At 36.0% G+C, this 26,644-nt stretch overlaps 1 protein-coding gene across 5 annotated transcripts in view; it reads right to left on the bottom strand.

Moving 5' to 3' along the window:
* Akap6 (A-kinase anchoring protein 6) overlaps positions 1-26,644 on the bottom strand; it is a 589,717-nt gene that overhangs the window by 383,889 nt on the left and 179,184 nt on the right. For 4 of the 5 annotated variants that reach the window (XM_046427476.2, XM_058573661.1, XM_046427475.2 and 1 more), the window contains one exon: positions 2,350-2,707. In XM_046427476.2, coding sequence (XP_046283432.1) covers positions 2,350-2,673 — 324 coding nt within the window. In that variant the 5' untranslated portion in view covers positions 2,674-2,707. Of the gene's footprint in view, positions 1-2,349; positions 2,708-14,150; positions 14,210-26,644 lie in introns of those variants that run through there. The other variant, XM_046427477.2, reaches the window with a different exon arrangement.

Below are 26,644 nucleotides of genomic sequence, written 5' to 3' on the forward strand. Positions count from 1 at the left end.
CCATAGGCATTTCCATCTCGTGGTGGTTGTTTTTCACTGTAAATGAATAGATTGAGTAACTGACTAAAGTAGTGTGAGCTAAGTGGGACACCACATAGCAGATGGTTGGCCTTGCCCAAGCTGGACCTAGCCCTCTGCTTTGCCAGACATCTGTCTCTATTGAGAGGTACTTCTACAAGAAATTCCACATATAAAACACTGTGCCAACTTCCCCTATAGTCTTATGGATCAATATGGAAATCTGAAAAAGTGACATATAAACATTTTTTGAAAAATTCATCAAAGTACTAAATTTGGTTAAATAAAGACATATTACACAAAGGGGAAATGAACTAAACATGTTCAGAGATAAAACCAAACTCTTTGTATAGACCATTTTAGAGGCCATACACACTGACCAGAACTTGTTGACTCTGGGTTCAATGTGGAGGGGCTCTATTAAATAAAATATTTGAGAACAATACAGAGAATGTTGAGTGTTTATGAAAAAAGCACCCCAAAAATTAATGATAGAAATTATAGGATAAAATGAAGGTAAGACATCTCAATTCATCACCTTAACAGCTACTGTTTAACTACATAGGATTATTATGTTGATTTCATGTCCTGTAACTCCCTTCTTAGAAGGGAGAGACAGACCATCCCAAGGAATAGAGCTTATAGGGGCAGGTAAGAGATGATGACAGGTAGTTACAAAGAGAAAAAGACAAATCACCCTATATAGGTGCATTACTCAAACACCAAATATAACCATATATTAACTGTACAAAAACTTCACATTTCTATTTGGAATAAAAATCTAAGTTTTTACTTTTACATTACTGGCTTAATTAAATAAAGTTAATTGACATGTTGATGTGTTTAAAATTCCTTAACATTGTTTTTAGTTAAGTCTTCTAAAAATATTTCCACTTTGCCCCATTCTCTTTTATCACTTACTACCTTTTTGTGTAAATCTGAAGGATTATGAAGGTAATAACTGCTTTCATTACAATCCCAAACCTGAATCTATTTATGAGAGTCAGACATTAGTGGACAGGGCAAAGCAAAGTCTCCTAATTTCTATTTTATTCAAACCCCAAGGAATTGGAGTGTTGTTCCTCTGATTAAATTAATGTTTCTGAAACTGTATCATATCACTCCCTGCCTCCACAGCATGGAATTTGCATTCTCTTGAGGCTGGTTCCTAACCTTCTATTACCCTGTTTTGCATTCTTCCCAAGAACCTATAGAAAGAAGGAAACCCTAGGCCTTCTCAACCTGGGAGAAGCCCAGCCATTTGTGACATTCTGGCTCCTCTGTTCTCTTTCCCTTTCCCCTTTCCTCCCCTAGAATTTGTTGAATTAGCGTGAGAAGGCTGAACCAGATCTTCTCTACCCACTGAGGCATGTACTTTCTCTTTACTGCCCATCTTTCTTCTCTGATGGCTACATCCTGTAAGTTATGTAAGTGTTAAGATCCAAGAATCTGTTTAGCCTTCTCTTTCAGGTCATTTAGGATGAACCTGGGTAGGTAAAATAATTTTCCTTGGGATTCCATATAACTGGCTAGAAATTAACATAGGAGTTTACAAACCTAATTGGATACAAACCTAACTTGTTTTGCTGGTTATTGACCTAAGCATGCATTTCCCTCAATGACCTGAGAGAAAGGAGAGAGTACATCAGAGGTAGAATTCACAGTACATGTTTTAGGGGCCCTAGGCCCAAAACTCTATCACTAGCCCTTTTGAGTAGCACCTCCAATTCATTTCCGCCAAGAGTCAAGCTTTTATAAGGGCTCTAGAAGCCACAGACATTTTTTAAATCTCTGAGCTTTAGATGAGTTGTTACAAAAGAACCTTTGTTCTACATGATGCATTGTACCTGGAGGAAAGACTTTATTCTAAAAAGAGAACATTGCCCTTCCCTACCATGCCAGAATCCATTGTTTGCCACAAAGACAGCATCAGCTTCAACAGCAAATAATAACCACATGCATATACTCACAATCAGATCAGCTTGATGCTCAACCTGTGAGTCTTTAATTTATCTTTTGTAATCATTTAAAAAAATAATTTTATTCTTTATAACTGATTTCTATGGCATTATACTAACATCCCTTGTTTTCCCTACTTCTCTGTTCTAGTCCCAAAGGCCAGTTTTATTCAAGATAATTGGCATACAAAGTAAAATCAGAAAAGAACTGATTCTGTCCACATCTACCTTCAAGAATAATGGTTTCAACCCTGTTACTCTATTTTTCTTCCTGGATGTTTCCTCACTGGGGAATACAGAACTCAAGATGTACATGTCATAGCCTTTGTCAGCCTTCTGATCTGAGAGAATCTAAGCCCAAAATCAGCCTTACCTTTAGTTGAACTAGGTGCACATCCACATGCTTGCTGTCTGAGTCCTGCTGGACTGAATAGGTTAGGTCCCGGACCCTCTCTGAGGTCATCCGGAGCCAGGTCTCAATTTCAGGTAAATGGAGGACAATCTTCCAGTCAGCCCCTGTGTGGAGTGGAGGTGGCTTTTCATACTGCTGTTCAGAATCTAGGTCCTTTGTTGCCTCTTCTCCCTCACCCTGCTCCACAGTGGGTGTCATGTTGATGGCCATGGGTGAAGCATCAGTAGCCATAGGATCCAGGTCCTGTGACCTCAGAGGGGAAAGTGTCACGCTCATGGTTAACATGGAGAAGTCTAAACCTTACTTCTTTCCAAAACAGCTGAAAGGCAAGAGGAAAGAAAAAAGCAAGAGTCAGACGAGATTGCCAAATAAAGAAATGGTACTTCACAGAAGAAACAGGATTTCTAAATTAAGCCAGATTTCTAAATTAAGAAACCATTGCTCATAACAAAAACAGAAAGAAGTACTTTGATTTTCTACATGGTAGCCCCAAGACTCAGCATGTAATAAGAACACAACATCACAGTGACATTGTCTACCCGAACATCCGTTCTCCCCTCATTCCTTAGTAACAAAACACTGATCTTTTAGCTGTGAATATTTCGGCCTACAATTTAAAACTGCATTCCCTATCTCCTTTGCAGGCAGGTGTGTCCATGTGGCTAAGTTCTGCCCAATGAGCAGTAAGTAGAATTACTATATGGGAATTCTGGAACAGCTGCTTAAAGGGAGCTGACTCAATTAGGAGGGTCCCCCTTTCTACCCTTCTGCTTTGCCCTTTGATTCCAGTGGGTACTATGGACTTGATGGCTGGAGCTCCAGCTGCCAGCTCAGACCCAGAGACAATTTTGAGTATATCCAGTGGAAGATGATGGAGCACAGAAATAAGAACAAGGGTCCTATAGGAAAATAAGGAGCTACTAGGTACTATGACTTCAGTCTTCGACTTTTTTTATGTGAGAGAGAAAAGCAAACTTCTATCTTAAGCCATGATTATTTGGGGCTTTCCTACTATGAGCATCTAAACTATTTTGATTATAACCAACATATTCAAGTACATGGATAACTAGAGAGGGAATATTTTCTCATTACCAAAAACATTGTGGTGACTTCAAATACTGTTAGATATTTGTTAGATAAATAGATATCATGAGAAATTCTAAGCTTTTACTTTTCTAAAAGTTATAAATGATGGATTATATTAATTAGCATTCAAAGTAGATTACATTAATATTTGGTTATATTGAATTTTTAGAGGTGCTGGAATTTCAAGAGTAATAAATTGCTCTAAAATGTATAACAGTAAAATATTAGTCAAATAGGTGAAAATAACAAATATAAGTGATAATAAAGTAAACTTTTTTTAGAGATATAGATATTTTTTTAGTCTAGGAGCAGCCTCTTCCTCTCAAGGAAACAGATTCCTCTTTTACAGGTTTTCTTCTGATCATACACATTGAAGTTACTTTATACCTTCATGCTTATAAAGATGAAAAGTGACTGACCAAAAGATCAGAGATTTAATGTGATTGTCAGAAAGTAGCTCGTATTTCTCTATATTCTTAATATTCACTTAGTAACAAAATAAAAATTATTTTTACCTGCAAAAATGGTTGGGGGAGAGGGCAGAAATCAAGACAGCTCCAAATTTGACCAGGAACATGCAACTTTCCACACAGAAATGTGCACAGGGAATAAAAAAACATGTAGAACTGACAAAGGCCTTAAGAATAAGTCATTCCTATGACATACTATTTCAGAATCCTTTCAGCACTACAGTGTAATCCCCATCCCTAATTTCTTGGGCATCTAACTTTTGAATTAAATGAGAAGGATATTTGCAGGTGAAGTTTTGAAAGCAAAATTATTTGCAAAAGCAAAATATAAGTCATAGAGTAGGTTTATCACGTTGGTGCCTGCTTTAGAGAAGGGCTTTAGGCTACTACTCAACAGCTTTCTCTCCCTGATTGCAAGAGGGAGAAATCCACACCCCAAATTTTTAACCATGTTTGTATTCAGTTTTTAAAATAATAATAATACTAGAGCTGGGGTTGTGGCTCAGTGACAGAGAGCTCACCTAGCATGTGTGAGGTCCTGGGTTCTATTCTCAGCACCACATAAAAATAAATAAATAAAATAAAGGTATTGTGTCCAACTACAACTAAAAAATAAATTTTTAAGAAATGATAATAATAATACTAAACTTAGCTATTTAAAAAACCCTATTAGAAGGTAACAAAATTTCACCAGGAATGACAAAATTCCATGAAGAGTAAGCTACTTTACCATTTCTTAATAAACCGTACTTCGGCTTCAGAAAGGCTCTTATTCTGATTTACCAAAACACCTTTAAATTATTAATTGATTCACTGCCCTCTGTGGGGGTCAGTTTAGAATCACATCCTAGAGAGGGAATCTGATACACAAAGGTTAATAAAGGTTTCTAGTTCAAGGACGCAGAATGATTACAAATGAAGAACACATTCATATCCCAATGGTTCCCTCTCCTAAAAATTTAGATTCATTCAAGGAGATAACTAAATGCCAGGTTGGTATTCAATAAATTGCTCCAGCTATGCCCACATTGACCATTTGCCCCAACTCCTGCCCAAGAGCCCTGCATAACTGTGTCCTTGTGTTTCCTCTAAAATTCCTAGGTCAAGGCAGGGCCTTTTCTGGGATGCACATCCTACTCTAAACTAAAGAACATACCAAAGAATTAGTTCAGTGCAATTTATGACTCAACTTACAACGTCTTTATATCAGGCTATGTACCAAGTAAGCACAATGCAGTTTTTTGTAATTTAGAAAAAAAACTCCGTATTTCTGGACCTCAGTTTCCTGGTCTGTAAAATGAAAAAAAAAAAATTAAACTGGATGAACAGTAAGATTTCTCTGGCCTAAGAATACATGACTGCTTATAATTATTAATCCAGAGATTTCAAAGCTCTTGGAAGCTTCCTACCTAAACTGAGAGCTGTGTAGCTACTAAAGAATGACCCTCCATTTTACCAACACACACAAACAGCGTCAACAGATTTGTTCTACTTAACGGAAAAAAAAATTGTCATGATAAAATATTGTATAAATTACTATTTGTATATTAGGTGTTGCTGATTCTTCCCAAAGTAACAAACATGGGAGATTCTCCCCCATAGGAACTTGCTACTCCTTAGACTAACAATATAGATGTGGTTAGAGAGAGAGAAGAAACAGGATAAAATTATTAAATAAAAACTTGACTGGGCTGGGGATGTGGCTCAAGCGGTAGCGCGCTCGCCTGGCATGCGTGCGGCCCGGGTTCGATCCTCAGCACCACATACAAAACAAAGATGTTGTATCCGCCGATAACTAAAAAATAAATATTAAAATTCTCTTTCTCTCTCTCTCTCTCCTCTCTCACTCTCTCTTTAAAAATAAAATAAAATAAACACTGAAAAAAAAAAAAAAAAAAAAAACTTGACATAAAAAATGCACATAAATTACAATTGAGAAAGGGGCAAGGAAACCTGAAATTCAAATTGCCAAAGCAAAATTTTCCTCCATGTGTAGTTTCAACCTGGATATGATATTTCCCCAAATAACTGCTCAGATTCTAAAGAAGGGAATTTTTATAATCCTGAGAAGTAAAGCAAATCAGTGTTTAACTCAAGTTTCATTTCAACTTTTGTCTATTACTTTCCTTCACATATACTTTCACAACTGAGAAAGAAATGCCTTAGGTGTCAAAATAGCCTAGCAAGCCTGAGAAAAAAACATAAAATGGATTAATTATCCATTTTCTTTAGAAGGCATTTACTATAAATATTTAATTTTCAATTCTAACAGTTCACATTTAAATGTAGCACCCATGAATAACCATAGTCTACCTGATTTTCACAAAATCACATTTGATTTGAAATATAAATTTATAATTCAAGGAAAAATGCTTTAAATTTTGGAGATTATAGTAACAATCTTTGTGTATATTTTTTCTGCCCCTATCAGGAATATTCAAGCTTGCTTTCAAACCATCAAATTAATCATTCTATTTAAATACAAACAAATAGTAGGAAATTCAGCACAAGTCTATACTTTTAAATGCTGTTAAGTATTGTGCTCTTCTTTTACAAGTCATCTTATAAAGGAAAAGATTCCCTTCTTGTCATAGAGAAATTGAAAGAAAATAAGACCACTAGACAAAAACTTCTGATGATACAAAGGGAAGCATTAGGCCAAGTGCACAGAGGTACCTACCAAATTATAATTCTGACTCCAAGATGATGTTAGAGGAGTGACTGGCCAGCTTTTTGGAACCCAATGGCCTCCCATTCCCTCCTCCTTATCAAATGCTTATCTGTGGTCACCTTTCCAGCATTAAGAGATAATACCACCTTTATCCCAGCTATTGTTAAAAATAACATCCATCAAATCCTTTCCTGCCACAAATCTAGTGAAGAAGCAATATTTAAAGTGGAAAACCTGAAAGCATAACAATTTTAAAGCTTTTTTACTTCTTAGTTTGTGGAGGATATTTCCCACCTTACTCTATTAATCATCCTACCGCAACAGAAGAAAACACACTATGAATTGCTTAATAACAAGAACTTTTTCTGCTATCTCTTTGACATTAGCCAAGTTGAAAGCCTGACATTAGTAGAATTCATTTTGACTTGATGTATTTAAATCAGGATAGTGTTCTTTAACCAAATCAGAAGGGAAAAAATTCTAGCTACATAGTCATCAAAACTACCCATCTCTTTCTCCTTTCTCCTGTTAATTTTCTCTCCAAATGAAGAGGCAGAGAAGTCAATATCTGAAGTCTATGCTACTCATTGTAAATGCTTTTGTCCCTAAGATCCCCTCAGGATTAAGCATCTGGCTACTCCTCTCCACCCTCTGGCTCTCTTCTTATGCCCAAACAAGATAAGGTTAGCATCAGGGCTGCTCCATGCCAATAGGCACCATTTCATATGCTCTCAGTGACCTAAATCTTTTGCTCTGAGAGGGCTGTTACACAGCTATTTGGAAGCTAATGTATAAGCTCCAGGACTGCAAGTATAGGCAGGCCTTTTGCAAACAAGTGATGATAACTGAGCTGAGAAAAAGAAAATGATTGCCAAAACAAGAATAACTACAGAAAAGAGTGTTTTGGTGGACTGAGCACATCCAGTCAGCTCAGAAGAACCATGACTGTAATCTAAAAAATAAATAAATAAAATTAAAAATAAAAAAAGAATTTTAAAGCAGGATAAATAGTTAACATGACCAGCTGATAAAGCCAATCTGAACTAATTAGATTCAGGTTATTTATTTTCTCAAGAAGAAACCGTTTCTTCCAAGCAAGAACATCATCATGTGCACAGTGTGAGAGGAGGTCTTGCCATAATGTAAATCAACCTTAAGCCCAAATACTTAATATTTCTGGGTCCTGCTTACTCCTGAAAACACAAACAAGGAACTAATGCATAATTTTGGCCAAATTAACAGATTGGCTTTGCTACTTAGCACATTACAGAACAGAGGTAGAGGAAATTATGTTAGACATCACTATGTATCCTTATCCTCTCACCCCCTTCATGTTTTTCTTTTGTATTCTCATAACCACTCTTCAGAGAATCAATTAATAAACATTTTAGAAAGAAAAAAATTCCTCTGGATTGTTTCAATTTTTGTCTAAGGTTAGTTCTCATGGTTTGATTGCACTGAGGAAATATAAATTAATTCAAGAGGCATATTCTATATTTGAGTCCATAATACCAGAATTGGACTTTGTAAAGAAAACACAAAAACAAGTTTAATAAATTGCTTAATTAAATGTCCCTGCCTACCCAGATGAATGAGGATCTAATTCATCACCTAGTCTTAAATCTTGCTGTCTGCCTATCTCCCTGACTCTTATACAGTCAAGAAACTTTAGATGGCTTTAAAGTTCTTAAATAGGAAAGTAGAATAGTTGTTGCCAAATATAAAGTTAAATTTGAATTTAGAAAAGAAAGAGAGAGTGGCTTTTGTAAAATGTTCCTAAGGAAATTTCCACAATAGCTGTCCGATACCTCTTCCTTTGCCTTCTCCCTGTCACAACCCCACGTCCTCCAGCACTCACCTAGAAAAACAGTGAATTCACTACAGTAAGTCCTGATCAGTGTCACTTTCTAATCCTCCTGTAATAACAGGCCAGCCTGCAAGCAGATATCAGTAAGAAGAACTTCAAGCACGTAAAAGGGTGCAAGAAAGCTGTTAACAGGGAAGCCTGAACAGATTTCTACAATTTCTTTTGGTGTTATTCTCTCTCTCTCCCCCTCCCCCACCCTTCGATATTTCCTTTGTGTAGAGCTCCATCCCCAGGCAGATGGCTGATTACATTCTGCTAATCACTTAGAGACCATGCACCCTCTCCAGGTTCTCCCTTCAATCATCAGATAATTCCCTTTCCCAGAGCATGGAATCTTCTGTCAGCCATACCACGCATCATAAATCATTTTCCTTCCTTGACTCCTCCTCCCACCCCTTTCCCTGATTATACAGATCATCTCTTGTGGCAAGGCTACCCAGATTGTCAAGGCTAGTCTTCGCGCTCTCCATATTTTCTTTCTTCTACTACTAAAATCAGTTCCAGTCACACAAAGATTCATTTGGCTACTTCAGGCAGTCAGCCACATGGATGCCCCTGGTCATCAACCATGTGGACATGAATGCAATGAACATTAATGAGTGTTTATCTCCCTCACATCTCACCTTTAAGCATTAGGCATCCGCTTTTCTATTGTTCAAGAAAATGTCCTGAGAAGGACTGGATTTGTAAAGTACTAATATGTAATCTGTACCATTGTTACTTTTATCAACGCTATTAATTCAAAGAACATGAAATAATTACTTCAAATCAAATATCTTTACTGAGAATGAACTAAACTCAAAGCATTATAATGAATCCTATAACCCCCCCCCCTCCGTCTGTGCATGCACACACACACATTCACTAATATCTACTGCACAGGCAGGCTGTAGTCAATATATGGGAGGCAAGATCAAAACCAAGTGAGGCCCCAGTAGAATGGTATTAATTGTGGGTGGAGGAAAGATAAGTGGGAACATCTAGAGAAGGGAAAATTTGAAATAGGTTTGTAAAAATGAGTCTGATTTCAATAGGCAGAGATAGAAGGAAGATGATAAAGGAATTCTAGGAGAGGAAATACATGAACAAAGAAACCTCAACATCATAAAGTTGGGGAAATTAGCAAATGCTTGTGTTGAGAACACTGGGAACTTGATGCTGCCCAGAAATAGATAAATCTAGAAGGTAAGTCACACCACATTATAAGAGAGTTTTGAATGCTATGATATGGAGTTTGGAATAAATCCAAGGGAAGCAGGAATTCTAAAACGACTGTTTAGAGAAAGAAATCAGATTACCGTTGTATTCTAGAATGAAACAGAATAGTAGACACATGCAGTCTTATTTATCAAGAAAATAAAATGAGAAATCAGAATTGAGAGGATCAACATTCCCTTTTCTAGACAAAGACTTCATTAACATGAAATGTTGCCTTAAAAATCTTTCTATCCCAGAGGGTGAGAGATTGAGAGACAAAGACTGAGAGACACAGAAAGAGAAGTTACAAGTCTGACTTTTAGATCAGAGTGATAAAGGAGTTCTCTGCTATGTCCTACCTACTCCATTAAATATAAATAAAATTCTCCATTTTTAGTTCTCCATTAACCCTACTCCCAATCCTAGCTTCATAATTTGAAGTGGAAAATTTTTAAGGATTATTTTATACAATGCTTTTTTTGGTCTAAAATGACTTTTTTACATTAATTTTAAAGTAATACATATTAATTCAAACATTGTAAAAATAGATAACAGTGAAGATAAAAGATCCCTATCTCCATATTCTTACCCCTAGTCAACAAGTGATAAGAGGCTATTTTGTTTTTCTTTTGTGTTCTCCATATGTGACATTGAAAGGAAATAAGTTCTAAAAGAAGAGCCATCTTTAAATATTCTGAAGCCTAAATTAATTAGTTATCTCTATTAATGCAGCAATATTGCAGTATTTGATAACACAGAATTATTGCCCAGGTATTAATAAGTATAATACAAAAAGTTGCTACAGAAAATAAATTGAGAGAGTGATGGCAACTTCTGGGTAGAGATAGTCAACTGAATACACACATGTAGTTTTGCTTCCTCCAACTGAATACACACATGTAGTTTTGCTTCCTCCAAAAATCCCTCTAATACTACTTAAAAGGCTTTTCTAGTAAGCATAAACACTCAAGAATAGGAGGCAAATAATATTTTAGAAGCCAGAAATTTGATGAACAAGTGATAAATGACTTAGTTAACTTTCGAAAAGTAAATCCTAAGCCAGCAATTAGGGGACAAAGAACCAATCTGATTTTTACTTCAAAATCCCTAAATTATTTTGGAATTCATGGAACCAGATATATCTGGAAGGAGGAGGCATGAAAGAATTAACTTTCCTAAAAGGAAATATGGACTTTGTCCTACCTCCTGGGTGGTAACCTCTTTAGAAGTTAGAAATTTCTGACTGATAGGAATATCTTTGCTGTTTGTGGTGGGCTCTCTAGATCACACCTCAAAATTTATGCTAATGAGCTGACTCAGGAATGAGGGCAAGCCAGACAGAAAGCCCAACCATGTGATTAAAGTTTGGGGTCTTTGGGAAACTGTGTAAACAATGATCCAATCAATTGTGCCTATGTAATTAAGCCCCCACCCCCAAAAAACTATGGACACTGAAGCTCAATTGACAACACTCCACATGTTATATCACATGTTAATGACAGAAAATAATGCATCCCTGAAAGTTGGAAGCTTAGTACCCAGTCCCAGATTCTGGGAAATGGGCTTTGGGATAGAGGTTAGAGACATACAAAACACCACAAATTAGAGTGTACTGAATCTCTCAACAGCAACATTGGAAATCTGAAGACAATTGTTTTGCTTAAGAAGGAAAAGAATTCTAGTCTATATCTCTATAGATGCTTCTCCAAAGAAGATATACAAAAGGCCAAGTACATGAAAAATGTTCAATCTTATTATTCACCAGGGAAATACAAATCAAAATCACAATGAGATATCCACTCACCCCAATTGTAGTAGTTGTCATCACAAAGACAAAAAATAACAAATGCTGATGAGGATCTGGAGAAAGGGGAACACTCATACACCGCTGGTGGGAATGTAAATTAGTATAGTCATTATGGAAAATAGTAGGGAGATTCCTCAAGAAACTAAAAATACAACTATCACATGATCCAGCAATTCAACTACTGGATATATACCCAAAGACAATGAAATCACTATACCAAAAAGATACCTTCACTACCATGTTCATTGCAGTACTCTTCACAATAGCTAAAATATGGAATCAACCTAGATGCCATTCAATGAATGAATTTATCAATAAAATGTGTATATGCCATACACAATGGAATATTATTCAATCATAAAAAGAATGAGATCCTATCATTTGCAGACATGTGAATAATATAGGAGGTCATTATGTCAAGTGAAATAAGCCAGACACAGAAAGACAAATACCACATGTTTCTACTCATTTGTGGAAACTAATATATCAATCTCATGGAAGAATGAAATGGAATAGTGTCACTAGAGATTGAGAAGGGCAGAAATAAAATATGGTAACCATTGGTTGAAATAATCTATGATATACTTTATAACTAGAAGAGTATGAAATTCCTAACTCATAAAATTGATTAGTGTTTGAAAGATGGAAATGCTTACTGCCTTGAATTGATTACTATACACTGTAAACATATTGAATTATCGTAACATATTCCATAAAAATGGACAAATATTAAGTCTCAAAGCTATAAATTACACTTACATATTCTTAATAATATAAACACTAGATGTTGCTATATCCCAAATCACTACATAATTTTTACAAAGACAGGCAGGAAGTCAAGAAAGGCAAACCAAGCATCAAAAAAAGAAAAAAATCTAGACTAGAACAGCAAGAATAATGTAAATTAATAAATAATCAATGTGATGGTAGAATAAATTAGGGGGGTTTCAAGACTTGAGCCCTGGGGCACTTAATCACATCTCCACCTTCCACTCCCACCACCACCACCCTTTTTTAAAATTTTGAGATAAGGTCTTACTATGTTGTTTAGGGCCTTGCTAAATTGCTGAGGCTATCCTTGAACTTGCTATCCTCCTGTTTTAGCCTCCTGCATTTTGGGGATTAAAACAAGTATGTGCAATCCTACCTGGCTAGAATATTTTTAAAACACACACACACATATACACAAACACACACACACATCAACTTCTGCCTACTTTTAAGAGACATCGGAGGCTACATTCTGTGAAAATGAAAGAGTAAACCAAGAAAAAGAAAATCACAGGAATTCTAGCCCCCAAGCATGATGAGGAAGGGAAATTCCAGGATGGCAGCTATGCACCAGGGAAGCCAGGCTTCCTGTCCCTACTAGACCAGGTCAGAAGGCTCATGGTAAGACTGCTTCAAGCAGATAACGCTGAGAGAAAACCTGATGTAAACAAATGTCCTAGAAGAAATTTATGCAACTGGTAGAAAATCAGGGGTCAAATTGGAGATGAATTCATAGAAAACCAAATAAATAATAATAAACTCTAGCAACAAAAGTTTGTACAAAAATAGAAAAATTGGTTCTTCTCAGTAGGCTCTACAAATCATCTGTTTATAATTTTTCAACTAATACATAACAATCATAATATTATGATACAGTTATTGCTCAGTGCGGTTTAGCTATAAATTACACTTACATATTCTTAATAATTTAAACACTAAACATTGCTATATCCCAAATCACTACATAATTTTACAAGAATAATGAGAGATAGGAATTTTTTGTGTGTACTCAAGCAAGTGCATATGTGCCCCTACAAGAGAATAACAGAGCCAGGCATGGGACATATCTGTAATCCCAGCTGCTCAGGAGGCTGAGGAAGGAAGATTGCAAGTACAAGGCCAGCCTTGGCTGTGGAAAGCCATCCGCGAACTGTGCATGAACTAAAACAATGTTGGTACCATAAGGCAGGGAACGCTGGTAATGGGAACTCCCAGCAGCAACACCTGGTTTATGTGGCTTCCTACCTAGCTCCATCACTAGCTCAGCACAGCATGGGAGATGGGGTGACCCATTGGAGCCACACAGCCTTTTGAAGATGGGTGTGGCTTGCCAAAATGTCAATCAACTTGTTTAGTGCAAGACCCCAGCCACACTGAGAAGCAAGTACCCAAGACTCCTCCCACTGAAACCTTATCCCTGCCTTTGATGTACTTCTCCTTAAATAATTGGGGCCCCTTTTCAGCGTTCAACTCCCATCAGGACTGGAAAACCCATCAGACACTCCCTTTCTATCCAATTTCTGGCTCTGTCTTTAATTCTCACTAATTATTTCAAACTTTTTTATTTCTCAGGCAGTTCATACCTTCTGAGCAGGAACCTACCCTGGCAGTATTCTTATCACCCTGCAATACTTGGCAACTTACCAAGACCCTGTCTCAAAATAAAAAGGGCTGGGAATGTAACTCAGTAGTAAAAGCACCCCTGGGTTCAATTCCCAGTACCAGAAAAGAGAGGGAGAGGGATAAAGAGAGAAAGAGAAATAGGGTAGGGTAACAAGCTAAATAAATTCCCATCTTTCATAGGGAAAATTCAAAAGATAAAACTATGGAAAAAATACAGCATGCTTGGGAAATAGTCCTACCATCCTATTGTTTCAAGATGGAGGTACTCACCAAAAATGTCAGCCAAAAGATGACACCAGATTGCCTCTGGAGCATGGGGGGGAAAAGGGCTGGAAATGGAAAAGAAAAGGGCTATTGTTTGTCTCAAGGAACTGAAGTACTACTCACCTCTTAACTATTTGTCTGCAAGCATAAAACTCAAAAATATCTAGATTAAACAATGAAAGCTTTTTTATTATAGAACACAGTTTTAACATTCTTCAGTGTCACTGAGTGTTTCTATATGGGACATGGAATATAGGAAACATTATTTCTCAAACTTGTTTGACTCTGAAAATAATAATTATATATATTTGCCTTTTGCTTTCTGATAGAGAATGTCACAAGACTGGGTAGGGTACAACTTAAGTGATGCTAAATTTAACATGCTAAGTTCAAATTTGTGCCTATGTACTCCTAAAACATTTTTCTTTTTCTTTTCATTTTTGGTATCAGGGATTGATCGTAGGGGCTCTAAACCAATGTCTCCAGCCCTTTTTATTTTTTATTTAGAGACAGGATCTTACTAAGTTGCTTAGGGCCTTGCTAAGTTGTGGAAGCTGGCTTTGAACTTGTGATCCTCCTGCCTCAACCTCCCAAGTCACTGGGATTTCAGGTATATAACACTATGCCTGATTAAAACATCATATTTTAAAATGCAAAATGCTTACTGTGAGTCACTTCAATAATAAAGTCTTGTTTGTTTCACTCAAATAATCCCTTTAAGAAAGAAATGTTTTCTACAAACTAAACCTGATCCCACATGACTAAGTGAGCAAGTCAAAGGTAAGCTTATTTTAGTATTTGTCCAAGTAGATACATTGTGAAATAAATAACTTATTTTTTAAGACAACTGGATCAGGCTGCGATATCAAATAATAAATTAAGTCATACCTTTCAACTAATATTAATTTGTTTTTTACTATTCATGCTATAATGTGAGAACATATTTAATAACTATCTATATTGTCATTTTTTCATAAATAGGAGATATTATTTTAGAGGTGATAAACTCTCATAAAAACCAGGATTTTCAAAAGCATTATTCCTATTCACTATTATTTCCTACTCAATCTAACTTCGCAAACTTGCAAAACAATTTTCTTTAGAAGATTCTAATGTCAAATTTAAAAAAAATACTAATGGGAGATGGCAAGAGCTGTTAATATCCAAAGGTCTATGATTCTTCCTTATAGTTTTCTTTATTAGAGAAAGAAAAATGAAAGTCTACTACCATATCTACCTTTCAAGAAAATATCTCACTAAGATAAAACCTATTCATTTTAAAAATTTTGAAATGGTTTTGCTTAAAATGCATCAACTTTATTAAAAATTCAAGTATTTCAGCTCAATTAGCCATCTAAATTGAAAGTGAGTGTCTGATTAAATATGACTTGCTCTAAAATGAACTGGTGTTTTGAGAAACTAATCCCTAGAACAAATAAGTTATATATCATAGACCTTCAAAAAAAATCAAATACATATTTTCTAGTAAAAAGTAGATAATACAAGGTAATAAATATTTTTGCTTATATATTCTAGTAGACAACAAAAAATAAGAAGCATGGACTAGCTTAGCAAAAATTCACCTTCATTGAATTTTTGTTTCTAAAAAATAAATTATTTATTCTCTTGCTTAATAAAATAAACAGCAATAATAGGAACTACTAAGTAAGAGCTAATGACTTAAATGTCTCCAAAAAGAAGAAGGAGGAGGAGGAGGAGGAGGAGAAGGAGGAGGAGGAGGAGGAGGAGGAGGAGGAGGAGGAGGATCTTTCAATAATCCTAGAAAATTAGTTTGTAGATTGAATTTTACCAGATGCTTTGCCAGCTCTTACATTCATAGAAAGTAGAAAAAAGATTTTAGTTTTTAAATTTAGGAATCTCTCTAAATCACAGGGATACAGAGGGCAAAATGCTGAATGCCAGAACAGGCTAACTCATACTGTCTCTCTCTGCTTTAAGAGGGGGATGGCCTAAACTAAAAGCAAAAATCCTTCAGTCATTTGATTTGATCACTTACCACTAACCAAAGTCTAGCTGCAATGAAGAAGAAAAGGAGCAGCAGTCTCCAAGAGAGGTTATGATTTCTGGGTTTTTCACTTCTTTCCTTCCCTAGGTAGACTTCACTTCCCAAGCACATGAGCATTTGGCTGCCATCCAAGAGTGATTCAGATGCCTGAAAGTTGACTGTGCCCTAAATTTTTTCTTTTAATTTTTCTTATCTTTCTCTTTGTTAACAACAGTTTCTCATAATTGATATGACACTTAGAAACAACTTGTCCTTCCAAGGGGCTCTAGATATCATCTATTTATAATTTTTCAACTAATGTACCACAGTCATAGCTATCATATGACACAGCTACTTTTGATCTTAGTCATTTGCAGCCAAATACAAAAGAACCGCAAATTCTGCTTGTCATAGCTTCTATTCACTGTGCTCTTTGCCCTGATACTATTATTGTCAATAGTTCTGTATGATTCAGACATGAATTTGAATACCCAAGGTCCTTTGATTGAATTTCCTGGAGAAGAAATGGCATTTCATGTGCCTGAAAATGAATAATCTAGAATATTTCATTAGTATTCAGCTGACTGCATTTTTTTTATTATTTATTTTTTAGTTTTCGGCAGACACAACATCTTTGTTTGTATGTGGTGCTGAGGATCGAATCCAGGCCGCATGTATGCCAGGCGAGCGCACTACCGCTTGAGCCACATCCCCAGCCCAGCTGACTGCATTTTTAAAAATAAAAGTGTTTGAGATGACCTTTAATTAAGTTGAAATCTATAAGGTAAGAGTTTTGTTCTTGAACATTATTTAAAACAGAAACAGCTGGAAGACTAGTTTTACTTTGCTTCGATGTGAAAAATGACATGAAATTTTTAAACAAAACTAATCCAGTCAGATTTATACAAAGGCAGAGGAATATATCAGCAGGCAGTTGAATGCACACTATAATTTAAGGGGGAAAATGGTGTTTAGTGAGCAGCTCACTTTATTTGGCACCTATCCCTCATGCTCTGGCAAACAAGCAAGTCATCAATTGTTCATCCCTCACCCTCCAGGAAGAACTGGCAGCTTCCATGTGTATCATTTCTCAATTGATCTGTAAAGGGAAATAGGTTAGAGAAAAACTGATCTTGATCCTATAGAGTAAGTCTCTACTGTTAAACCAAGCTTTTCAATTTTTTAAAAAAGCTACCTGCCCTATCACTTAACTGGTTTCTAACAACAAGGTTTATATTTAACCTTGTTAAAATATGACAAGATTTTTGTATATTTAAATGTAACAAGCTTTATTTTATAACAGGATCTCAGTGTTCAGACAAGTTTACAACAAAATTTAGAATATTTTTATGAAGGTAGAACACTTTAAGTTCAAACTATGAAGCAGTCACTTGAATAAATTAACACTGCTTTTTATTATTCACAAAATAATCAGAAAAATAGACAAATTTGACTTCATGAAAATGTTAAAATTTTGTGCATCAAAGAACAATATCAACAGTAAAAAGGCAACCCACAAAATGGGAGAAAATATGTGCATATCATATATCTTAAGAGAGTATATTTAGAATATGGCAAGAAACACACGAAAAGAGGCTCAACGTCATTCATCATTAGGGAAATATTAATCAAAACTAGAATACATCACCTCATACCTGATTAACATTACCACCATATACAATAAATAAAAACAAGTGTTGACAAGGATGTGAAAGTGTTAGAAGTTTTGTGTACTCTTAGTAAAAATATAAAATAGAATAGCCCAATGGAAAATGGCAGTTCCTCAAAAAATTAAAAATAGAATCACCAGTCAAAAAAACAAAAAAAAAATCCCAGAGGGAAAAAATCCACTTCTGGATATATAATCAAAAGGACTGAAAATAGTGTTGCAAAGAGAAATCTATATATCCATGTTTAAGAGCAGCATTATTACAATAGTTAAAACATGGAAGCAACCCAAGTATCCATCAATTGATAAATGGATAAGCAAAATACAATGGAATATTGTTCAACTTTTAAAAGGAAGGAAATTCTGACATGCTACACTTGAGTGAACTAATTGAAATAAGCCAATCACAAAGAGAAAATACTATGTGACTATACTTAGATGAGTCACTTAGAATAGTCAAAACCATCAAGATAGACCACAGAATAGGGATTTTCAGGTTCACAGCAGAAGGTGAAATTAGGAGTCATTGTTTAATGAGTATAGAGTTTCAGTTTTACAAGATGAAAGGAGTTATAGAGACAAATCATGGTGATATTTATATAATATTATGAATGTCTTGAATACCACTGAACTACACATTTAAAATGGTTAAAATGTTAAATTTTGTGTTATATGTATTTCACCACAATGAAAAGAATTGGGGAAAAAAGGACTGATAAGCTAAAAGAAAGAAAGAAACAATGTTGTAAGCAATGAAAGTATTATGGGTAGATCAAAATATTTGTAGGTCTAAAATTTATCAGCTAAATTAACATAAGTCTCAAATTGATAGATGAATTGATTTTTAAAGACAAGTCAACATACAACCTAAAAATAAAAGTAATCAAAAGTCTTAAGTAACAAAAGTAATTCCCAAATACTTATGGATATCTGCTCACTTAAAGCACTAATATAGGCAGATAAACCCCCATACAAACCTCAGTAAAGGTGTTTGCATTGTCTACAATAACATTGTAGGATGATATCATCAACAGTTTATAGAGGGTCTTCTATATTTATGCAGTTATTATATCTCCCAAAGAATTTGTAACCAGGAAGATTTAGCTCTTCTTATTTTTTAATTCTTTTCCAGTATCACCAGTGACATCTGTGTCCATGAACTACTTAAGAAGAAAAATATCCAAAATCTCATTCTCATTCAATCTATTACCTCTATTTAAAACTGAACCTATGAAAGTTGTGAGTGTTGTTCAGAGGTTGAGTGCTTGTCTAGCATGCACAAAGCCATGGGATCAATCCCCAGCACCAAAAACAAAAAAACAAACAAACAAACCTGAATCTGGGAAATTAAAGTGTGTGTGTGTGTGTCTGTGTGTCTGTGTGTGTGTGTGTGTGTGTGTGTCTGTGTGTCTGTGTGTGTGTGTGTGTGTGTGTGATTACTTGCACTTCAAACTAAACATGAATCCAAATTCAGTTATATGAATAAAGACATGTTTAACTCAGTGAGTACATTAGCCTGATATGCTATTCAAGGTCATTCATTCCCTAGGATAAAACTAATTAGAAATCTGAACTGCCCAGTTGGATCATTTTCCCTTTTTAACTTGTCTATAAAGTGGGAGGGCTTCAAATTTTTCTTAACGCTTTGTGTTATCTTAATAAACACTGTCTAGATAATAAGGATAATATATAATAACATATATTCAAGATGAAAATATCTACTCTGGGATATTCAACTCAGCCTTTTCCCATCAAAATGCAAAGAGAGCAATTCATTCATCTGCAAAATTTAATAATTTGAACTCTGAAAACCAGCAAAACAAAATGTTCTGACCAAGAAGAGATGGCAATTAGAATGTGAATATAGGTGTATTCAGAGTATCATTTCCCAAAATATGGTCCACATAATATTGGTTCTGTTAGGTGAGAGTTTAGGGATGTCAAGATGGCAGAGGCAGGTTAAAAGAAAAATGCTGCTGGAGGACAAGAAAGGGGGATTAGTTGCCATGTATGTCCCTGTTCATCCTAAGTCTCATTACCATAACAATTTCTGCCACTTAACACCTATAACAACCCCTGCCACAGATTTGGTATTCTAAAATAACCAATAGGACAGTATTCTAATTAGGTATTCTAAAGTAGGGGTGGGGGGGATTGGACAATAGTTTAATCAGGTATCATAAGGTAACCAATGGGAGCAAATGGGGTAAGGTCTTCAGTCAGGTCCATGCAGAGAGAAGAACATTTCACATCTCAGCAGATCAACAAGAATTCCCAGACATTGGGGCCTTGAGCCTCTCTCTCTCTTGCTTGGTCCACTCTGCTTTAATTTATGGAGTGCTACTTTCACCTTAACCTCCAAAAAATTTGTGTTTCACCTGTTACTGCTATGTGTCTTTCTCAATTCTTTGGGACAACTGGACATCCCCAAAATAACAGTCCGGTATTGACTAAAACAGAAACAAGTACCAAGAAATGAGGTCATTGATATGACTAACATGACCATGTGGTGCAAAAGGTTTTGTAGCTTTTTGGAATATGTGGGAGAGATTTTTAAAAGCTTAGAGATACATGCTGGAAAAACTTTAGATGTTATAAGGAGATGCTGGTGGGAGCTCAAAGACCAGAATGCTGATAGAACTGGTAGATAGTAAAGACTTGGCTCATGAAGTTTCAAAGGAGAAGGAGGTTGCTATTAGAAATTGGACTAGAGGCTATTCATATTATCTTTACTATCATTAATATCCTTATTAATATTCATGTTATCCTTATTATCTAGACTGTGTTTATCAAAATAACATAAATTCAGGCCATTTTAGCTAAGAAGTTGTCTACATCTTGCCCACATCCTGAGACTTTCTATGAGGTTAAATCTAAAGGTGATGAACTTCTTACAAGAAATTTTTGGTATAGCATTTGGGCGATGACATGGCTATTTTTGGTGGGTCTTAGCCAAGTGTACTGTGATAATCAGGAGCAAAAAGATACTTGCAATTAGGCTAGAAAACTGTGAGTAAAACTGGAGCTAAGGACTGTGTAGTTGTTAAAGAAATTACAGCCACTAAAGAGATGTTGCTAAAGTACTTTACCCAGAAACAACAGGAAGGATGACTTGAGGGTATCTCAAGATTGGCAAGACCACACCCATCTCAGACTCAAGGGTGTAAAACTAAAATTTCCTTTGAGATGAGACCATGGGGCACTCTATTTGCACAGGGGAGTCTAGGAAGTTATTTAACCATGTTCAGCCACCCGGCTTCAGAAGCCAAGGTCCAAGGAGGGTTGGCTCCTGCTCAATATGGCAGCAGACCTTGGCATCAACCACATGGTACTAGTTCTGCATGACTGTAGAAAGTTGGACTTAGTGGGTCATGAAGGCTTCTACTGAGATTTCAAAGGAAGGCCTGGGAAGCCAGACAAAGTGGAGCAGGGTTGGAGTCCCTACAGGCTGTCCCTGAAAGCACAGTGAATGGAGAAGTACAAAGGAAGCCTAAGCTGCAATGAAGACCCTGAGGTTAAGAGATGCCAGCACCATGGGACATCTGATAAAGAAAGCTGCAGGAATTGGGCAGACACAAGCTGAGAGAGAGGCCATGTGGGCTACAACCAGCAAGGCCATGGGGTGGAGCTACACAAGCCCTTTGGAGAGAATATCAGGATGCTATGTGCCCCAGATGCTGGATGTAGAGCAACAGAACTTCTTAGCCCAGCTGGGTTTCAGTCCCATCCCTTCATTCCATGCCCTATTTCTCCCCTGTGGAGAGGAAATGTTTGCTCTGTGCAAGTGATACTGTGTATATGTAACTTCCTTTTGATTTCTACAGGGGCTCACACTGAGTTTGCCTTGAGTCTCAGAGACTTTGGACTTAGACATCTGGGCAATGCTGAAACTGGTAAGACTATAGGGACTCTTAAAAATGGACTAAGTGCATTTTGCATTATGAGATGAGAATAAACTTTGGGAGGCCAGAGACAGAATGTTAGGGTTTGGATATGAAGTATCCCCCCAAAACTCCTGTGTGAGACAATGCAAAAAAGTTCAGAGGTGAAATGATTGGGAAATGAGAGCCTTAACCTAACCAGTTCATTAAACCATTCAAATGGATTAACTGGATGGTTACCATAGGTAGACAGTATATGGCTGGAAGAAGTAGATCACTGGGAGTTTGACTCTAGGGTATACATTTTGTCCCTGATGAGCAGAGTTCACTCTTTTTCTGCTTCCTGATTGTCAGGTCCTGAGTTGACTTCTTCTTCCATCACACCCTTCCACCATGATGTTCTGCCTCACCCTGGGTCCACAGCAATGGAATCAATCATCCATGGGCTGAGACCTCTGAAACCAGGAGCCAAACAAACCTTTCCTCCTCTAAAATTGATCTTGTCAAGGTCTTTTGGTCACTGCAGTAAAAAAGCTAATGAAAACAAGTAATAAGAAAATGTTTAGAACTTGTTACATCTAGGAAACAACTTACACACACACCCTACTGGAGATATGAAGCTCACATTAGTTCCCAGGAGTCTTCACAAAGAATCTTGTTAATTTGGCATAATTTAGTATTGTACATACAGTATATACATAAAAGATACAAAAGATACATAATACAGTATCTTTTGGTGATGAGGAGAATAGATATCAAAAAGAGACAATTTAAAACAGTATATCCACAGATAAGTACCTCTAGACAGCCTCCACAGTAGAAATCCAGAATACATTATATAAAATGGCACTTTATGAGACAGTTGTGTTTGCAAAAAAACCTTCAAATTCTACGTTAAGTTAAAAGCAAAATGTTAACACCCACTCTGGGCCACCGTGCCATCTTTTTTCTTTAACCAAAGGCATTCGTATTTGTTAAGAATACGAATAACACCAGGTCAGGGCAAGTTGGTGATACCATCATCCATGTCATATGTCATGGAAGGTCTACTGTACATGTGGGCATGTTGATTCATTTAAAGGAGGTTGTTTCCTGGTGACTATTAGATGTTCCTTTAGAGCATTCAGCAATGAATTTTTAGTTTTACTTCCTAAGTACTCAATAGAACCAAAGGAAGGTGAGCAGTAATTTTCTCTTGGCTATCTGTTTAAGTGAGGTTCCTCCATTTCCATTTCCCAGACATAATCTTACCCCCCCAAAAAAAATGCCTTTCATGGTTGATGATATGAAAGAAAATGTGTCAGTATTACATACAAGATTAGGAAGTATGTCACATTATCTTGAAAACATCATCTAACTTAATTTACTTCCAAAAAATACAAAGATAATAAACTTCTTAAAAGCAAGTATTTGTCTGAGACACAGCATTTCACTCAGACTCTTCTGCACAGCAGGCATATTATAAACATGTACTAAATATATGAATGAGTCAGTGGGTCCTTGAGTGTATGAGTGATTCAATCAGTGAAGACATAAAAATTCAACAAATCCTATGTATGAGTAGTCCAAGAGTCAACTGTATGGCACATTAGATAAATGGGTATGAAATAGTTAAAGAGAAAAATAATCCAGAGAGGTTAAATGTAACTACTACTGGGAAATGATTTTGTTTTTAGGAACAGGGTAAAACTTTTGAGACAGCTTTAAATCTAGACCCTACCTCACCCAAAAAAAGAAAAAAAAAAACCAAGATATTCAATAAATCCTTCTTACTTACATGTGGATGTGGGTGTGGGTGGGTGGGTGTATATTTAAAGCCATTTCCTATATGTATTAACAGAAAACATCTTAGAGAAGAAAAATTATTTTTATACTTCTGGTAAAGAAATAATGTCAAATGCTCTCATTAGCTTTTGTTTCCTCCCAAAACCCATTTAAAAATCACTAAAGGAATTAAAAACAAAGACAGTAAGAAAGGCAATAACAGCAAGGAAATTTTAGAAACCAGAAAATAAGTTGGCAAGGAATAACTGATTAAAGCAAACTGTGTAGTCTAAATCCTAAACTGGCAATGGGAAAAACGAAAATCAACCTCATTTACAGGTAGAGCTCCCAAATGCCATTAACTGATAACATCTTGTTACCCTGGAAATGGGAAGAAAGTGAGTCTAAAAATAGAATAATCTCCTGGAAGCCAATTTAAAAAGCAGCTAAAACCCCAGATTCTCTCTTTTAGGAATAAGTCTCTCCCTGGAAAGAGTAAAATAGAGAGTCTCTTGACTAGGACACCAAACACAATTGAAGGTGGGGGCACATTGCCCTAAACTGGAGAATTAGGTCAATATATGCTTATTAAATGTTTAGATCCCATATTCTTCTTCCTTTTAGCTCCCAGAATGCTGTCATCATGGCCTTGACCCTCCAGGCAGGAGGCTGAAATCTGATCAGATCTAAAGGAAAGATCTAAAGATATTGATGGAGAAAGATGTTCCATCAATAAACAGCATATATCCCCCTGTAACAGAATTTCTCAACCTTGATACTATTGACATTTGGAGCCAGATAATTCTTTGTTATGGGGAGCTGTCTTGTGCATTACAGAATTTTTAGCAGTCTTTGTAGTCTCTTCGCTCTAGATACAAAAGCAGTACTCCCCACAGCTCTAGTTATGATAGAAGTATCTGTAGATATTGCCAAATGTTCCCTGGCACGCAAAAATCCTCCCAGTTGAGAACTTCTTCTTTATATTGAGGCTCCTTCTTGACAAGCCCCTCCAGTTTCAACTCAGCTTCTTAGCTACTAATTGATACTAACTTTAGCTATGCCTGGGTAAATGTATTCTGCTTAAACTATTTAACCACTTAGGAAACATAATGTAGTTTAGTTTTTTTCAACTAAATTTTATTCTTTATAGGACCTAAATATTTTTTAATTTTGTAAAAAACAAAAAAGAACATCATTCTGAAGTTAAACTATTGCAAAAAAATTAAAAAGCAAAAACAGGAGTATGGATATAGCTCAGAGGTAGATCACTTGCTTAATTAGCACAGTGAGACCCTGAGTTCAAACCCTACTATAAGGAAAATAAAAAAGATAGAAACAAACAAAAATAATTGTTAGCTTGGTCAATTTATGGGGAATTAATTGGAGTTTACTGTAAAATTTTAAATAGTTTGTTCTTCCTCACTTAAGAAACATTTGTTATTAATAATAACAATCATGATCTTAAAATAGCTCATCATAAATTAGACACAGTGGTACATGACTGTAATCACAGCCATGTAAGGCTGAGATTGGTGGAAGAGGATCTCAAGTTCAAGGTTAGGCTCAAAATTTTTCAGATTGTGTTCTGTGTGCATGAATATATCATAATAAACCCCACCATTATGTTTAATTATAATTTACTAATGTACCAATTAAGAAAAAGGGCTGGGAATATAGCTCAATGGTTATAGAAATCTGGGTTCAATACCCAGCACCACAAAAACAAACAAACAACGAGTCATATATGAACATGAAAACTAAGCCCAGTGGCTCTCCTGGGATGCCTCTGAGATTCTGGTCTTTAAAAAATGAATATCTGACATCAGTTTGAAAATGTGGAATTTGTTTTACCTTTTATAATGTTTACTAGTTTTAATGTCAATTTCAAATTAGAGGAGAAAAACTTGGTCGTTAATCTGTATCAATATACAAAGTACATTTTGCATGTAAGAAAACATCTTTTCAGGAAAATTAGACGATTTCAGAGTAGAAAGGTACCTCAGAAGCCATCTTTCAACCTTCCACCCAAGGAAAGAATTTCTGATATGGTAAAGCTAATTTTTTGAAGAAGGTACTTCAGTTGTGATCACTTAGAAAGGTGCCTAACTATGTGTTATTAAAAAAAAAAAAAAAAAAAAAAACCTTATCCATTGGTATAATGGAGGAGAAAGTGGTTTTCTCTCTAATCATTCAGTTTCAATTCAATAATTTGGGGCTTTGTTTTTACCTATGCAGTTAGTTTTACAGCCTCTAAGAAATTCTAACACCTAAACAACACCAAGAAATAAAGAACCAAATGAACTTTCTGAGACATCTGACACAGCATCCATGTCTCAAAAAAACCTTCTTATCTGTACCAACTCCCTTTAAACACATCCTAGTCATTTAGAAAGGGCATCTTTATATAAGATTGAGTATATGAAACTAATCTTGATTGGTTATAGCAAATAATCATTCCACATGCAGCCTTTGACCAGCATTTGCCTCTTCATGGATAAGAGAGAGTCTACCCTCACCAATATCCATTCACCAAACTGCAATCCTCATTCCCACTCCAAGGCCATAAGAGTAAAGGCATAAAGATCTCTTCCTCCTCTACATAGACATACTCAGAGATATTTTTAAACTACAGCAAAGTAATTAATAGCCTTGATTATAATAACAAACTAAAGTCAAGTCAGACTTGTATAGAGCAAAAAGCCTGCCTCCAAGCCTAAAGCAGCCTAAAGCATAATCACCATTCTTGTGATTATGCCATAAATATTTCAAGCTTGTTCAGAGTCGCAGGCATGAGTCTATTATAAAAGGGACAGGAAAAGGGGAAAAGAGAACTCTCTCAAGGAAGAAAGTGAGTCCTCTTAGGAGAAGGATGGTGTATATCCCTCTTACTCTCCAGTTTTATTGGGGGTCTCTGGGATGTTTCCAGGGAGTTCTACTCAGGCCTGTCTCTTGACTTTTGATCAATAGCAGGATTGCATCAAACTTTTAAGTCCCTACTGTGCATGTTAAAGGTGAAAGGCAACTCTAGATCACTTTGACCCATGCTGTCCGGTTCTAATTGGAACTTGTTCTTACAGATTTTATGGATAAGAGGAACTATCCTTATCTCCCAGAGTTTGGGGATCTGTTTTTTATGAGTATCATGAAAGTCTTCCCATTCCTACCCCTCAGGATAAGTCAA

The sequence above is a fragment of the Marmota monax genome, unplaced genomic scaffold (assembly GCF_021218885.2).
Source record: "Marmota monax isolate L192 unplaced genomic scaffold, Marmota_monax_Labrador192_F-V1.1 WCK01_AAM20220418_F8-fsc00222, whole genome shotgun sequence".
NCBI classification, from domain to species: domain Eukaryota; kingdom Metazoa; phylum Chordata; class Mammalia; order Rodentia; family Sciuridae; genus Marmota; species Marmota monax.